The sequence below is a fragment of the Saccopteryx bilineata genome, chromosome X, assembly GCF_036850765.1.
Source record: "Saccopteryx bilineata isolate mSacBil1 chromosome X, mSacBil1_pri_phased_curated, whole genome shotgun sequence".
NCBI classification, from domain to species: domain Eukaryota; kingdom Metazoa; phylum Chordata; class Mammalia; order Chiroptera; family Emballonuridae; genus Saccopteryx; species Saccopteryx bilineata.
Window position 1 is genome coordinate 55,869,310 of NC_089502.1, and position 18,568 is coordinate 55,887,877.

Below are 18,568 nucleotides of genomic sequence, written 5' to 3' on the forward strand. Positions count from 1 at the left end.
TTTTGTCTTTGTCTTACAGATAACAGACGAGCACCTTTGGAAAGGTCACGCTCCCGTCACCATGTGGCTCTCTCATCTAAGTGAGTCCTGATGCCAAAGAACGTAAAAATATTTAAGTAAACAAAAGCATTCGTTTTGAGAAGAACAAAACATGCACTCAAGGGATAGAGAGGAAAGAAGTGCGTTTCTGCAAGATCAAGCTCAGCAGAAGAAATAGCCTGCATTTGTGAAGCTATTGCAAGACTCCTCCCCCAGTTAGACTAATATGAACACAGTTATCGGGATTATAAAATGCGTGTTCCATTTTAGTGTAAAGATGTGCATTATTTGTTATTGTGTGTAGCCTGACGGTGATGATGAAAACTGTAAGAAATTGAAACGTTCTAAGGCTTTCCAAAGCAGTCAATCTGCAGAAATTTACAATGTTAATCTAATTCACAGGTCACTCTCCAGCCCCACTGCTTCCCCAACCCCCCAAAAAGGAAGAAAAGGAATAGAAAGAATTAGTCAATGTCTGCTTCTGATTCCTGTTACACAAAAAGAACAGGCTAATGGAAATGTGCGTGTTGATGATTTGGAAAGGCAGTAACGTTGCCTTCTCTGTGAGACAAGTCATTCTGGAAACTCAAAAAAAGTAGTGCTTCACCCCCGTCAAGTTATTTAGAATCTGATCTCGAGTGAAAGCTGATGGGTTCAGCTGCTTTGGCTGAAATTAAATTTATCACTAATCTAGAGTTCCAGCATGATATTATAGGTACTTTTCACTGCTAAAAATAAACCATAGGTTAACAGAAGAAGTTCTAGTCATTTCAACTTTATTTAAAGAAGAGTTTTCGAATTACGCACATAGATCTATATACTTTCTACAAATACTTTCTATAGCTACTTTTGAGACAAACTTCACATTTCAATGTTTATGCTGGGGATAAACCTGAGCAGTCTATTTCTTTTATTGAAATTTTGAAAGGTAGATATTGATTTCTCATCTCGGTGGTTTATTCTATCGCTTCCTGCTCCCATGACTCCCTGGAAAGCAAGGAATAGAATTCTGGAAGATTCCTTTTGCAGGAGGCGGCAGAAAACGGAAAGGTCAATTGTTTTATCTGTATTTCTGCTCCCCTTCTCCGTTCTGTGTGGTGAGCTGAGGAAGAAATGGAGCTATATGTATGTATGTGTATATATGTGAATGTATTTATATCTCCTGCTACAGTGATCCCACAGCTCGGTGACTAAGTGAAGTCAGTCATCATACACACTTACTCATCTAAACAAATTAAAATGATACTGCCATCAACAACTACGAGAAGAAAATAGGCTCTACATTTTTCTTAAATAGATGAGAGAGTCAGAATTACACTTGTCGATTATTTTAAAATATGCATTGAAGCAGTGTGGTGTCACCAGAGTGCAATTTTAAGACTAATCCACACTGATGGTTATTGTAAAAAATTTCTTCTCTGTATATTGCTTCTAGAGAGTCCTATTTCTCCTCCAGAGAATATTGCAGACATTCAGAAAGAACAAAGGACCGACTTGGCAAGTCACCACCTGAGACAAAGTAAACAAGTGACCAATAGCTCACAGGTCCCCTTATAGAGATGTATAGTGATTCCAACTGCTGCTGCCTTTGCCTCTGGCCTGTTCTTACTTGGGTATCATCCTTTACAAAGCTCCAAAGCTGCTTCACTAGACAAATACAAAAGAATTACAGTATCTGACATTCCCCAGTTCTGGCTCACCCTGGGACACACCCTCAGGCGCACACAGGCAAATTTTAGGGACCTCAGTTTCACGCAATTTTTCAACAACAACAAAGATACAGGTTCTACTTACTGATGTAAATACTTCATGTGTGTATTTTTGACTTCACAGAGTCATTTCAAGGTATGGCTTCTTTGAGTCTTTTGATAGCTTTTTAGGCTGTAGGAAAATGATATTTTGAGATATTAACCCTGACAAAAATTGAGGAGCATTTGCCATACCATTTTATCAGGCTGGTCAAGGTGGAAATACTGATGTATATCACCTGTTCCAGATGTGAACTTGCCTTATTTTATAGTTTGTGAAGAAAAAGAAAAGAAGTACTATTGTTGATAAATTATATATTTGTATTTAGAATAATCCCACATGCTTTTCATGCATGTTGCAAAGCCTTTTTAGGGTCTTTCATGAAGTTCCAATGATTGGGTTCAGGGAATTGCTTCCCAGACTTGCAACCGTCCTGCTCTAGATATTTGCAGTCTGGGGCTCAGTAGGAAGATATCACCAAAAAAAGTACACTGAGAGTTTAGTATAGAACCAGACTACACACTAAAGTCCTTTGTTGGGTTTATTACTACAATATGTGAGAAGCTCCAGTTTATGAAGATTTTCTTCAGGATGTTTTTAAAAATTATAGACCCCTTAACATGTTTACTAGCTGGATTAGTTTCCTTTGGCTGCTATAATAAATGATCACACACTTGGTTGCTTAACACATCAGAACTATATTCTCTCATGGTTTTGATGACCAGATATCTAAAGCCAAGGGCCACGCACCCTCCAGACGCTCTAGAGGGAAGTCTTCCTGTGTCTCTCCTGGCTTCTGGTGGCTACTGGCATTCCTTGGGTTGTGGCCACATCTCTCTGCTCCATTACCACATCACCTTCCCCTCTGTGTTCTTCCCTCCCTCTGCCTCTCTCTTATTAGGATGCACTTAGGTTGGTATTTAGGGCTCACGCAGATAATCCAGGATAATTTCATCTGAAGATCCTAAACTTAATTACATCTGTAGGCCCTTTTTTCTCCAAATAAGGTCACTGTCACAAATTCTGGAGATTCAGTTGTGAATATCTCTTTTTTTGGGAGGCAATCCTTGGCCCACTACAGTCTTCTCTCTGCCCCCTGCCCCAGATTGAGGTCTGTCCCATGTGCAATTTATCTTCACTCTATCTCAACCTTCTCCCCAAGTCCCAACCATTACATCAGTAAGTCGAAGTCTAAAATTTCATCCAGACGTCAGCAGTTCAAAAACCCCTAGATCATCTAAGTCAGGGATAGGTAAAATTCCTGGGGCAAAATTCCTCTCCATCTGTGGACTTCAGTTCAACAGGAAAACTTATCTGCTTCCAAAATACTGTGGTGGTACAGGCACTGGGTAACTGTTATGGGGATTCCTGTTCCCAAAGAGGGTGGGATGGAAAGCAGAGAGGTGTCATCTGTCCCAATGGTCTTCAAAACTCAGCTGGCAGAATCACTTTAGGTTTCAAGGCCTGACTGACACTAATCCTCCTGTCTCAGGGCTTCGCCCATTAGGCCTGCAGCTCGGCCCACTGCGTCCATGGACTGAGTCTCTCCTTCTCTGCCCAAGGCTTTCAATTCTGCTTTTGCTCTGGTGCTTGGGCCTCTGCCTCTCTACCTGCCACTACACCCTCAGGGTTAGCCTTTACACTGAAGGGTAGCACATGTTTGTAATTTGACCAGCCTGTTTGCTGCCTAGAAAATTTTAGCAGTCTAACAACCTTGTCTCATTTTGTATGATCTCCCTTTTGGGCCAACCTAGAAGTGTTTCTGCTGGTATCACATTCTCAAAAACTCTGGGAGCCTCCCATGTATATCACATCAATTCAATACTGAGATGAGAGAGAATCTTCACAGATCTTCTCAGATATCACCATCTCAATTCCTGGCTTCTATTGAGTTGGTTGAGTGGACGCATGATGTGTCCGTTCCTAATCTCTTCAACACTAGCCAAAGGTTGTACAGCCACACCCTTGGCTTTCTCTACGAAGCACTATCCTAATCATGAATCTCCTAATTTTAGCATCTTTTACAATCTGAATAGGCTGAACATTTTTGAATCATCAAGTGGTGGTTCCTTTCTGCTTAATAGTTCTTTCCTCAATTTTTCTTTTTCCTTTTCTATTTTCATAAAAGCTCAAGAAGAAACTAGGCTATACCTCCAGTGCTTTGCTTGGAAATCTCAGCTTAATGTCCAAGTTCATCTCTTACAAATTCTACTTTCCATGCAACTGTTGGAGACAATTCAGAAAAGCCTTCCTTATGCTGCTATATAACAAGGACACATTTCCTCTAGTTTCCAATAAACTGTTCTTCAGTCCCTTCTGAACCCTTACCAGAAGCACCTTGAACATTCATAGTTTTACCAATGGTCTTTTTAAAGACAATCTATGCTTTTTCTAGCATGTACAACAAATTTTTCCAGCTTCTACCCCTTATCCAATTCCAAAGCCATTTCCACATTTTTACGTATTTGATATCTAGCAGGACCTTACTTCCTGGTACCAAAATCTGGAGCAGGTTCCTGTGGCTGCTGTAACAGATGACTGCGAATGTGGTCGCTCAAATCAACAGATGTTTATTCTCTTATCATTCTGGAGGCCAGAAGTCCTAAACTGAGATGTTGGCAGGGCTGTACTCCCTCTGGAAGCTTTAGGGGAAAAGCTGTTCCTTGCGTCTTACCGATTCTTGTGATGCATCATTCCTTGGCTTGTGGCTGAATCACTCTCTGCTTTGTCTTCCCATCCCCTATCCCTCTGCACAGTGGTGGGACTCAAATAATTTAACAGCTGGTTCTCTGCCCTAATGATTGTTTTAAGTATAAAAAAATGATATAGTGAAGGTTGTTTATTATTTGTGCATTTAATACTTAAATAAGAACAATAAAAGAGGTACAGAAAACTAGATTATAAGAGTTTTGAAATATTCAATAACACCTGGAAAAAAACAATGAAACTGTTATTTAAGATATTTCCATATCGCTTCTTGATTGGCGTCCTCACTTGCAATATTTTCCCCTATGGACAAAACGAAAATTACTGTGGGCACTTAGAATACGCTGTTGCGCTGATGAACGTTCAAAAAGAGTAAGGAATGTCAATGTAATTTCCACATTGGGTGGTTGCCCAGGTGCCCACCTTAGAGAGAACCCTGATGACAAGTGCCATTTTAACAACCGGTCTGCCAAACAACAAAAAATTAGGTGTCGGTTCTCCTGAACCGGTGGAACCGGCTGAATCCCACCACTGCCTCTGCATCTAATCTACCTCTGCCTCTCTCTTACAAGGACACTTGTGATGACATTTAGAGCCCACCCTATTTATCCATAATCATCTCCTCATCTCAAGATCCTTAACTTTATTACATTTGTGAAGACCCTTTGTCTAAGTAAGGTGACATCACAGGTTGTGGGAATTATGACATGGAAGTACCTTTGGGGAGCCACCATTCAGCTCACTACACTAGTCATTGCACAGAAATGTACTTTTCACTTTTTAAAATCTATCCTTGGTGCTCAAGCCAAATTCAAGGTTGTCTCTAAAAGTATTATCTGTGCAGACTACTGCATGCTTTGATGTTAAACAGCTGAGCAGGCTATTCTAAAATTTGGTTGATACTTTTGCTACCATGGCCAATTTGCTTGAATTGGTTCCAACTCCAAGCACTAGTGTATCTCTTCTGCCCCTTTTATGGAGTGTTTAACCAAATATCTTCTGTGATTCATAACGCAGGCATAACACTACCTCTGATATAGAAGCATTCTTTGCAAGCTTATTTGTGATATTGTGAATCTCTCAGCTGAAGGGAGAGGTGGCAGATGAGCCTGCTCTGGACGGTTTTGGGGGAGATTGTGCCCACACTATTATGCCCAGAAGTATTTCCGTAGCAGCAGAACTGCGGGTTCATGTTCTCGTTTGCCTTGGAGTAAACACCTGTCTCTTCGCAGGGCCAAGAACGACTTGCTATCTATATGTAATGCATACTTATTAATTCAATAAAGCTAAGATATACATTAAAAGGTGTGCTGCCTCTGATAATTGAGATTAAGGACACTGAAAAGGCACAAACTGAAGTCTCAAGACAGAGGGTAAGAACATTCTAGAACGAGAAGCTTCAACTGAACAGAAATACGAGAGTGTTTCTAGAAGGACCTGGACAGGTGGCCATCATGTGATGTGTTCAAAGACACACATACTTACGCAAACCATAAGGTTTTCTAGAATTGTTCTTGAACACTGCTAGCTGGAGTAGTGTAGAGATGTGTGCACAGTTTAAAAGTCCAGATATGTCAGCAGGGTGATTGACATCGTCCAGAGAAACTATTTCTATAGAAAGGGGTGTTTTTGTTGAATTGGGTTTTTTTTGGTCTTGATGAAAGCAAATGGGCTTCAAATACTCAGAGGAGTTAAAAGTCTGGAATAAGTGATAAAGGATTATAGATAATTATTCTCTGAAGGACTTTCAAAAGAATATCTCATCATAGGAGGGCTGACTTGAAGATGGGGGATTGGATGAGGTAATAACCAGGTCTATAACTGATCCATCTAAAGTATCTGGCAAGGCCCTGGCTGGTTGGCTCAGTGGTAAGCATCGGCCTGGCGTGCAGGAGTCCCGGGTTCGAGTCCCAGCCAGGGCACACAGGAAAAGCACCCATCTGCTTCTCCACCCCTCCCCCTATCCTTCCTCTCTGTCTCTCTCTTCCCCTCCCGCAGCCAAGGCTCCATTGGAGCAAAGTTGGCACCGGCGCTGAAGATGGCTCCATGGCCTCTGCCTCAGGTGCTAGAATGGCTCTGGTCACAACAGAGCAATGCCCCGGATGGGCAGAGCATCGCCCCCTGGTGGGCATGCCGGGTGGATCCCGGTCGGGCGCATGCGGGAGTCTGTCTGACTGCCTCCTCATTTCCAACTTCAGAAAAATACAAAAAAAAAACCCAAAAAACAAAGTTTCTGGCAAGACTATTGTTCCCCTTGGAGTGGTTAGCTCTGGGAATCAAATACCATATTTCCCCACGTATAAGACACACCCTTTTCCGAAAAAATTTGGGTCTAAAAACTGGGTGCATCTTATACAGTGGCTGAAAATTGCATTTCCCGCTTTTTCGTGTTTGTTTTTGTACTCATTGTTGAAGACAGTGATTCATCATCAGACACAGATGAAGTCAAGCTAATGGATGGGAGTTTTGACAGTTATGAGTAGTTGTATGAATTTTATGATGAATAAAACTTGACTTCAATAACTTTATGTAATACTTTTTTTTTTTTTTTCAAATTTCAGGCCCCAAAATCAAGGTGTATCTTATACATGCGGCAATACGATATTTGATTCCTGGAGCTTTTTTTCCCCTTCAGACTTAAAGGAACAAGTTCCTTAGCAGGGAGCCTGAGAAGCCTTAATGTACACAACCAGGGGGTTTGAACTCAATGCCAAGAGCTCAAAATAAAGTGGCAATCTAAAAATTGATATATATGCAAGGCATGTAACATGCTGTATAGTTTTGATTTATAGTGTGCAGAAAGCTATAGCCAAAGATCCCATTTACGGACTGAATTTATTTAGATGTCTATAGTCCCAATAGCCACACAAAAAAATACTATTACAGTTAGCATCCATTGCAGGGGAAAAACAGCTTGCAATTTCATGAATTATGCAAATCAGAACTTTGTTCTTAGTTCTCAGAGATTGGCCTGAGTTCAATTTTTAGCCATGATGACCTTATCTTGGCTCATAGAAGCTCAACCAATATTTTCGCCTATGTTTTGGCTAATTGAGATACAGAAAATGTTTTCCCCTTTTGATGTTTATGAGCAAAGCACAAGAGCTTATTATGATTGGAAATAGTAATAAACTTCAACTTGCTCTGATTACCTACAGCCTCTAGTGTGGCTATTTTAATCCCAAGTGTCCATTCAGTGGACATTGCTTTTCAGGACATGGTTATGAATTAAACATCGCTGATGCCTTCAGGGATTTCACAGTCTGGTGGGGGATGGGACAGGTACAAAAAGAATTGTGATTCAAGGTGCAAAGAAAGAGTATTATCAATGAGGCGTATGAGAGTTCAGAAAAGAAATAACTTAGCCGTAAAGAAGGGGAGGTAAGGTAGGTATTAAAGTTGGAAGCAGGTATCAGTCTAGATTTTTTGGTGGGGGTGGTATTTGAATTGAATTTTCAAGGGTAAGTCGATTTGGAAGTGGGAAGCTTTTATTCATTCAGTCAATATGAAATGAGCCCCTCCTGTATTCTGATCACAAGGCTAGGCTCTGGGAACATAACAGTGAACGGGCCGGAAGTGGTGTCTATTCTCAAGGAGCTTACACCTTTTTTTGTGTGGGGGAGGGTAGGAATGGAAGTACAAACGCTGATGAGCACTGGTGGGGAATATTGAATGATTCAGTTGCACTGGAGTGTTAGGCCCGTGCCAGGCAGCAGGGGGCGTGCGGTTTGGGCTTGATTTTATAAATGGTTGGGAAATACCGAGGGATTTTGAGGAAAGAAATGATCCAGCGCAGTGAAGGAAAATGACGCTGGACACTATAGATAGGACAGAGAGGGGAGAGGTCACAAAAGGCCAACTTGGTTGGAGGCTGTTGTGAAAGTACTTTTGAGAAATAATGAGGGCCTCAGCAAGGGTAGCATCAGTGGGACAGAGATCCAAGTGGCTTGTAAAGAACTGGAGAGCTATTAGATAGATATTCAGGTTATGAAGACAGGGAGAATTCAAACCTGACACCAAGATTTCAGACCCAACTGACTGATGGGCTACTTTCAACAGAAAAATTGAACACAAGAAGAGTTCATCTTTGCAGTGGTGACACCAGGGACAGGCACAGCCACAGCTCTGACACTTGGTACGATCCTATTATCTGTACTGTTGACTAGTTCATACAAGTTTTATGTACAAGGAACATCAAGTCATAAAGACACAGAGCAGACAGGAGAACACGGTTCTGCACAAGAATTTATTCAATGATATTACAGTGATTATGGTAATAAAGACAAGGGGGATTTCGCTAGGTTGCATTTCTTCCCCTTTGCTTCTTATTCCCATGTTTTCTCACTTTCCCATTCCCTTCTCTATTGCTGTCAATAATCCTGAAAGGCAAAAACATTGCATGGCTGTTCAAGGAAACGAAAAACTGACAATGACCAAGTAGACGTTAAAATGGACTGATTCAGTGTCAGCCTCCTAGTGACAGGAAAGGTAGTGAGATGAAGCATAATTTATGGCAGAAGCTCTAATTAGTTCATAGCTAGGACTTCATAAGTGTCTGCTTCATATTTGAAGCCATACATGTAAGAAGCTTTGAACAATATGCCTCTCTAGAAGAACAGCAAATTTCCTGTTTTCTTATTTTCCCAAGAATCTTTCTGACTTCTAAACTGTGCCCAAATCTATTCCCTTTAGGCTAAATACCTTTCTTTAAAAATTATTTATTAATCTGAGTGAGAGAGGGAAACACTGATCTGTTCCTGTATGTGCCCTGACCAGAGATCGAACGCACAAGCATTGTATATCCGGGGCGATGCTCTAAACAACCAAGCTATCCAGACAGGGCTACATCCCTTTCTATTCAAAGAACTGTCAGGTTTCCCTTCTCGATACATTCACCTGCTGGCTACATGCGACACTGAAGGGCTTTATTTCAGCTAATATGATTTTCTTTGGGAAGAGCTGGTGGATGAATCTGCTCCACGCCCCCCCCTTGCTTCCCACAAATACCTTTTGTTATTGTCTCTCCATTTTCCTGCAAACAACCGAATATCACAACGGGAGTTAAGTTGAAAATACCCCAATACTATGAATTTTCTATTTGACCAGTTTTTGGAGACCTATACCGTATAATAATTGAGTGGCCTAGACTTTCTGACAAAAATCAAGTCAGGATGCGTTTTACCTTACTGCACAATTGGTAGCACTTACGGCGGTGCGTGGCGGCCAGAGCGGAGGCCAGTGCCAGGGGTCATGGACCAGGCTCCATAACAGAATTCAGCATAATGATAAAAATGAAAGTGCCTTTTAGATGTCAATGACCTTTTTTTTTTCCAATGACCTTTTGACTCCAGAGCATCTGGGATAAAAAGCTGATTGCTGTGACCTTATATTGTGTGGCGTTTTGTACTTTTGAAAGAACTTTCACTTTTCATATCCGTTATTCCATCATCTCATTTCCTTTCAATCTGCAGGCACACTCAGGTTGCCTCTGTCCCATTCAAGAGCAGTCACCTTCTTGTGACTCTCTTTCCAGGCTGCCATTGGCCACCTAATCACCAAGTCCCATTGATTTCTCTGAATCCTCACCTTGCTTACTTTCTCCTACTCTTCTGTAAAGCACATCTCGCCCTTTGACTCCCACCACTCAGAAGATTCCTCAGTCCCCTTTATTAATGGTCGTCTTCACAGGACCCCTAAATACAGGTGGTATCCCGTGTTTATTTCCATTCTCCCCACCGCCAAGGTTGTCTTTGCCATTTTCATGTCTTTAACAATTTTTTAGCAGCAGATGACTCAGATCACTCCTGAGCCCCAGAACCACTAAACTCAGTATACTTCCAACCAAATAAGTTCTTCTGTAGCAAACAGATAATTTTATCCAGGCTGCCTGTCTCATTATGGACACTACACTTTCCCCAGTATTTCTTTCTTCTTCTTCTTTTCCAAGTGAGAGGAGAGGAGATAGAGAGACAGACCTTTGCATGATCCCTAAATGGGATCCACCCAGCAACCCCCATCTGGGGCTGATGATCTGCCCATCTGGGGCCATGCTCACAACCAAGCTATTTTTAGTGCCTGAGGTGGAGGCTCCATGGAGCCTGATGCACTCAAACCAATCAAGCCATGGCTGTGGGAAGGGAAGAGAGACAGAGAAGGGGGAGAGAGAAGGGTGGAAAAGCAGATGGTCACTTCTCCCGTGTACACTGACTTGGAATTGAACCTGTAACAGCCACTGAGCCAACTGGACAGGGCCACCTTCCCCAGTCTTTAAGGCTAGGAATGACAAAAGCATCTTGTATTATTCCCTGTCTCTTAAGATCTAGTGAGACACCGAAGTTGGTCTCCCCTAAGGGTTTGACCTCCCTTACCTCTTCAACCTACCCTCAAACAGCTAGAAATTGCCCTCCAAGGCCTTCATTGGCCTCCTTCAAAAGTTTGTATTATTCGCCTTAATTAAAAAAACTAGTATGGGCTTCCAAGGTCCCAGGAGCAGACTCAAACATAACGTTCAAGCCTCTTCACCATTGCTTCAGACACGCTGTGCTGGATTTGTCTTGAGAACTTGTCAATGATAAACAAACAAATGTATGATTACATCCCCAACATGCATATGCCCTTCGTATCATTTGATGTACGTGCAGTTTAGTCTGGCATAACCTCACTGGCCAACTTCTTTATTAATACTTCAAGGAGCAATGCTGCCTTCCCGAAGCCTTCCTTAATTCTCCTTCCTTCATTAAAATAAATAGTGTCATCTGTGCTCCCACAGCAACCCGTTCATGCCCCTATTATGGCCCTTATTTCATTCTGCCTTCCACCAGAATTAGTTTTCAGTGTCCTTGACTAAAGTGGAAGTTTTTTGATGGCAATGACTGTCTCATTCATCTCTGGGCCTTGCCACAAAGCCATGCTCAATGAATTAATGTGTAGTGTCAACTCTGGGTGAATTAAACAAATGAAAGGGTATGTTGGGTACAGGTAATGGAAAATCATAGCTAATTTCCTCATCCAGGTAAGAACATAGCCTCCATCATTGTCCTGGGAACAGAGGGCCTGCCTGAGATCAGCACTGAGGACAAGCTCCCCGAACTGTGGACGAGAAGTGGGTTCGGAGGAGCGCTCTCTGGAGCTGATGACTGAAGACAAGGAAGAAGGTTTCTCTTCCAAGGTCAAGCTTTTAACAAGTATCCGCAATGTACACGGAGGGATTTGGCTGTACTCCAATTATGCTAATATGTGTTATATACGTGCCTCCAGTATCCAGGAAACACTTCCCTAAACAATTTAATAAGTGTAAATATCAAGGCAGAGTTGTAAATGTGGAACTTATTGGTAATGTACCCACCTTGTTATTGTCTAATAATGTGGAACTTATTGGTAATGTACCCACCTTGTTATTGTCTAATGTCATGGGGAATCGAACCTGTAACAGCCGCTGAGCCAACTGGCCAGGGCCACCTTCCCCAGTCTTTAAGGCTAGAAGTGACAAAAGCATAAAGTCATGGCCATAATGCTACCCGCTTTTTATTACATTTATTTTAGTTTTCAAAAATGCTGGATATTCCTATGAGCTTCTAGCCTGATGTGTGTTCTGGAGTCACAGAAGGCAGAGACTTTAGGGCCACAGATTGAGTAGGCTTCCCTAATAGCAAAGGGACTTCATGAGTCATTTACACCCCCGCTGACACAATACACTCAATATCAGGCTTCACTGTGTGTTTCAACAGTTCAAGTTTGGGACCGCATGGGTTTCTCCATGCAAGAGATTTCATGATCTCCAAAACAGAACTTTTGCTTCCTCCTCCCTCCCATCACCTAAGCATGTGGATATGTGTCTGTCTCTGTCAATGAAGACGCTGACAATTTTGCACGAAGCCTTCAATCGGTTGCCAGCTTGGTGGGAGGCAGTTCCAGAGCCACCTGTTAAAGTGGTTTTCTTGGCAAGTGGAAGTGAGAAAAAGTGGTCTTATTTCTCTGGTTTGAACCAGAAAAACACCCACTACATCCAGCCCATCATTCCTCCTCCCCAGAAGTCTCTTCTTCCTCCTCCTTTTCCCACTTTTCTCCAGCCGTCGGAAGGGGAACGGCAGGTGTCTCTCTTACTCCACAGAACTGAGCAGTCCCTGGCAATGGTCCTCCTTTATTCTTTTATTTTTGTTTCCTTTTCACGTGACTTTATTTCACCATTGACCACGATCCTTAAAGAGAAGCATAGAAAAATTAAAAATAGATAAATAGAGCATTTTGCAGTAAGGAAACTGAAGTTTTAATCATACTTTTCCAAACTCATATTAATTGGGAAACTTAAGTCCAATTTGCCCCAATAACCTTCCTTCTTTAAGTACCATATTTCATAAAGATAATATTAAAATCAAGCCATGGTTATAGTGCATCAATTTCCAAGGGGCTCAAATTCTGTTAGATATATGATTAGTACCAACAACCACCTGTGTCCCTAAATGGACTGTCAGCAAAAATGAATGTTTGGAGACCAAAGCCGGCTAGGAGAAACCCATACTCTCCACATGGTGTGCTGCAGTGACTTCCTCCTGGGAACCTTCCTCAGGTCGTGAGGTGGTCAGAACAGCCTGAAGGACATCCCAGAGGAGCCCTTCTAGTCTATCTGCAGGCTTCCCTGATATTAGGCAGGAAACCTGCCAAACTGCACACATCTGTTGGCCAGTGAATTTGTTGCTAATTTGTGAAAAGTTCCATCATAGTCGTCCCTCATCTATCGTGGGGGCTAGGTTCCAGAACCCATTGTGATAGGCAAAAATTCGTGAAGTTACAACCTTATAGTTATTTCATTATTTATATATTTTAAGGCTTTATAAACCCTCCCCACACTTTTATAAACCTTTCCCACACTGTTATTAACCTTTCCCACACTCTTATAAACACTTCCTATGCTCTTAAACACTCTCTACACTCTTAAACGTACATAATTTTAACAACATATAAAATTCTATGTGGGTACTCACCAGTGAATATACTACAACTTGAATGATTAAGGTGGTGATGAATTAGCTGTGCAGCACTGATAATGATGAAGGTGATGATGATGAGCTGGATGTACTACACAGCCAAGAAGAGCATTACAGCTCTTTTTACCACAAAAATAATTAAAATAATAAATATATAAAAATAGCTATAGACTGCAAAATCCCACAATACAGTGAAAAATCCATGATACAAAATTTGATATGTACATTTAAAAAACCTGTGATACAGTGAGACCATGAAAAGTGAATCATGATATGGGGAGGGATGACTGTATATCTTTAAGACTGGTGTGTAGATAATACAATCATTTGTTTCAAAACACAGAGAGTAGGATTCCAAGACGGCTAACAGAATAGACAGAAGCTACACTCACCTGCTACTAGCCCAAAACCAAATTTACCACTAAATCATAGAGTAATCCACTTGAGTAAGCAACTGAAGACTAGCTGAACTGAAACATTATAACCAAGGATTTATAGAAGAAGCTACATAGGGACTGGTAGGAAGAGCAGAAACACAGAAAGAGGTGGTCCTTTACCCACGTGCAGCAGCTGAGAAGCTGGAGGGGTATCTTAGCGGCAAAACTCCCTTCTACCAGGAGCAGGAGTCTCAACCCCATGCAGGGATCCCTAAAAAAAAGCAACAGAGATGGGAAAAGGAGGCCACATAGCATCTTGTGAAAATTAGGGGGCATCTGGCCCCTTTGGGAGAGAAGGGAGTTCGCTAGAGACCCAGACACCACCTTCCAAGGTCAAGTGCTCCTAATGTTACAGCACCAGCCTGGGGAATGCATTGCTTGGCCCCCTGACTGCTGGTAACATCACTCTGCTGTGCTCAGGTCCTGCAGAGGGGTCTGCTGGCTGTACCCAGCAGGGACTTCTGGAGGGCTCTTTTGCTGGAGAACCTCTTGGCAGAGACTCACACAGTGATTGATGGCTGTTAAAGAGATAGAGAAAACATAACCTTCGTGCACTGTTGGTGGGAATGTAAAAACAATATGGAGTTACCTCAAAAACTTAAAAGTGAAACTGCCTTTTGACTCAGTGATTTGACTCTGGGAATATATCTGCAGAAACCAGAAACACTAATTCGAAAAACTATAAGGTCTACTGGAAAGTTCTGTCCGTTTCTATCACAACAAGTTTCGACATGTAAGCACATGTTTATTTGGTGCATTTTTATCACTTAATGTATACATACTGACATAGCAAATTAACTAAACCAAAGTTGATTCACATTAGTCTTATGTATGAAGCGATAGTGTACCCATGGCTACTGATAAAGTTCATTTATGCCACTGTAATTTTTACAAATTTCAACAAGGAAGAAATGCTACAGAAGCATGTCTGTCACATCCACCATATTCCCCGGACTTAGCACCCTCCAACTATCACTTGTTTTTGTCCTTACAAAATTTTTTGAAGGGCAAAAAATTCAGAAATGAAGAAGATATCAAACAAGCACTGGTTCAATTTTTCACATCAAAAGATAAAACCTTTTTCAAAAATGGGATATACAAATTGCCCTCAGGCTGGCAAGAAATCATTAATAATAATGGCAATTATATTATTTAATAAAGTTTATTGACGGTAAGAAAAATTTGTATTTTGCTTTATTCCAAAAACCGACAGAACTTTCTGGTAGACCTTATATATACATTCCTATGTTTGTTGCAGCATTGTTTTTACAATAGCTGAGATTTGGAAGCAGCCCAACTGCCCATCAGAAAATGAGTGGATAAAAAGGTTGTAGTACATTTACACAATGGAATACTATGTGGCTATTTTTTTTAAAAAGGGAAATCTTACTTGTTTCGACAGCATAGATGGACTTAGAGGTTATTATGCTAAATGAAATAAGCCAGGCAGAGAAAGAAAAATACCGTATGATCTCAGTTACATAAACAAACTGATGAACAAAATAGAAACAGAGGCGTGGGCACGTGAAACAGACAGCTGTCAGAGGGGAGGGGGGTTGGGTGCTGAATGAAAGAAGGGATTAAGCAAAAAATATATACTGCTCACAAAAATTAGGGGATATTTCAAAATGAATGTGAAGCTATAAAACATACAGACAACACACAGACACAGACAAGTATGTGCTGATAACCAGAGGGAAAGGAGATGGTGGCCTGGTAGAGGCAGGCAGAGGTAGGGAGAAGGGGTACAGAAAGAGACATTGCGAGAAGTAAAGCACATATGATGCAGTGTGCAAATGATGTTTTGTGTAGTTGTAGACTTAAAACCTGAAAGATTTTGTGAATCAATATCAGCCCAATAAATTCACTTAAAAAATAAAAACTCAGAGTACCAAATGATATGCACACAATGATACCTCCCCCCACCAGCCACCATGACTCCTTTCCCTGGAGGCAACTAGTATTATTAGACTTTGTGTATCCTTGAAGGTACATCTTATACACATACAAATAGATATGTAAACATCCATTTTTTTCACACTCCTTTTTAAACAAATGACAGTATACTAAAGATACTGTCTCATACCTTACATTTTTGTAGTTGATATTCTATATTGGAGATCATTCCATATTAGTACATAAAGCATACCTGTCTCCCTGACAAGGTTTGTCATCTTTTTTCCCCCTGTATACTTGCATAGCCCTGCACATTGGACTCTGCTGCTGTACATGTTACTCAGTAAATTTTGTTTAATAGAATTGCTTAAACTATTACCAAAGTGATCTTCCTTAAATGCTCTTTTGCCTATGAAATCCACCACCTCCATCAAAACATCATTAACTTCTAATTGCTCGCAGGACACATTTCACATTCAGGGAACTTCCCAGTCTGACCCAACATTCCCTTCTAGACTAATCTTTACTCCCCAGAAGCACACCCTTCACTTTAACCAACAGGTGTCCTCACTGGAGCTTTGCCACAGGTCAGTATGTATGGTTGCCTGTTTGTGTGTGTATGTGCGCACGCACACACACATATATTTTACTCCAATATCTTCCCAACTATATACCATGAAGCCCTGAACCAGGGATTATGTCTAATGCCCTTATCTACCTCAAGAAAGTGCCTATAGCTCTGAGGCCTCCATGTGTCCCTGACAGCCTTGCAAAGGTCTTTCTTCAGGCCTTCTCTCCCTTTCCTTCCCTTGCATGTGGACTGCCTCAGGCTGTATGATAATTGCCCAAATTCCACATTTCCTTTTGCCAGGGACAGAAGACAGCTGTTTATCTAATCCTCTTTTATTTGTTTACTTGAGAGAGAGAGAGAAAAGGGAGAGAGATGAGAAGCATCAGCTGTAGTTGTGGCAGTTTAGTTGTTCATTGATTGCTTCTCAAATGAGACAGGGGTGGGAGTGGGTAGGAACAGTGGGTCTCAAGCCCAGCCAGCAACCCCACATTCAAGCCAGTCACAATGTCCTCAAGCCAGTGACCTTGGGGTTTTGAACCTGGGACCTCAGCGTCCCAGGATGACGCTCTATCCACTGCACTACCACCTGGTTAGACACTAATTGACTTTTATTTTTTTTTTATTTATTTTTTTTCATTTTTCTGAAGCTGGAAACAGGGAGAGACAGCCAGACAGACTCCCGCATGCGCCCGACCGGGATCCACCCGGCACGCCCACTATGGGGCGACGCTCTGCTCACCAGGGGGCGATGCTCTGCCCCTCCGGGGCGTCGCCATGCTGCGACCAGAGCTACTCTAGCGCCTGAGGCAGCGGCCACAGAGCCATCCCCAGCGCCCGGGCCATCCCCGCTCCAATGGAGCCCCGGCTGCAGGAGGGGAAGAGAGAGACAGAGAGGAAAGTGCGGCTGAGGGGTGGAGAAGCAAATGGGCGCTTCTCCTGTGTGCCCTGGTTGGGAATCGAACCCGGGTCCTCCGCACGCTAGGCCGACGCTCTACCGCTGAGCCAACCGGCCAGGGCCTGACTTTTATTTTTAAGTCATTTTTTCATCTTTCAAGTGATTCGCAAGCCACAGAAGTAGGCAGAAGCAGTGACAAGTGTCAAAGAACAAAATAAGCATAGTACCTGCCAGAGAGTTTTTCTTCTTATTTTCAATGCTTTTGTCCAGAAGTCCATTTACTTAAATCTGAAATCATGGATTTTTTAAAGCCTCAAACAATTGAAGCTACTTTGAGAGTCATATCAAAAGCAGATAGCACACTAGCATGGCTGGCTCACTGAATGAAGGCTAGTTTTACCCAAACACAATCAGCTCAAAGGCAGCAAGTCTGACAACAGCCGGCGGTCAAGAGCACTCTGTGGCAGGGTCTAGTCTGATGCTTTGCGCTCTTTATTTCATTTAATCCTCACACCATCCTGAGATAGGTTCTATTATTCAAATTTTACAGAGAGCAAGCTATTGCTTAAGGAGGTCAAATGGCCCAATCAAGATCTTTATTAGGAAGCAATAGAAGTTGAACTTGAACCCAGGGAATATGACTCCAGAACATGTACTCTTAACCATTGGGCATATTTGCTCCCTTGGCTTGAAACCCATCTATTTGAGCCCCTGAGGAGCAGGAGTGCAGGAGTGCAATCAGCTTCTTATGAGCCTCCCTTTTGGGTTTTTTTTTTTTTTTTTTTGCCCTTCACTGGGTCCAGATAGACCTGTGCTACTCGCTACTCTTCTACTGAGCTTCTTTATGCTTTCACTGCTTACTAGGCAGATGGCGCAGTATCTAGACTCTGTATCTAGAATGTTCCTTGTGACTTAAAATATGCTCCACAGACAAGCAGAGATCTTGTTAGAACTAAAAGATCTCAGGCATCACTCCAGCCTACTGAATCTGAATCTTCATTTTCACGGATGCTCAGATGACTCGTGTGCACATTAAAGCTTGGGAAGTACGTACTACTTTCCATACTCCCTTTGTGATTCCTTGCTGGAATGTTCCAGGAACAGAAGTCTAAAATCTATGGCTTGAAAGAGAGGGAACTATTTGAGTCAGTCAGACACCATGTTAAATGCAGGTGTTGCTGTCTTTAGAATAAAAGGTGTGTGCAAAGTGAAAAGATAACTGCATGTCAGCCATCATTTTCTCCTCATACTTCATTCATGTTCTCCTGCTGTCTCCCACTGCCGCAACGTG

At 41.9% G+C, this 18,568-nt stretch overlaps 1 protein-coding gene across 3 annotated transcripts in view; it reads left to right on the forward strand.

Moving 5' to 3' along the window:
- Positions 1–5,777, forward strand: part of DIAPH2 (diaphanous related formin 2) — a 1,004,885-nt gene extending 999,108 nt beyond the window's left edge. For all 3 annotated transcript variants that reach the window (XM_066248744.1, XM_066248745.1, XM_066248746.1), the window contains one exon: positions 20–5,777. In XM_066248744.1, the coding sequence (XP_066104841.1) occupies positions 20–84 (65 nt within the window). In that variant the 3' untranslated portion in view covers positions 85–5,777. The remainder of the gene's footprint in view (positions 1–19) is intronic.
- The last annotated feature ends 12,791 nt before the right edge of the window (positions 5,778–18,568 follow it).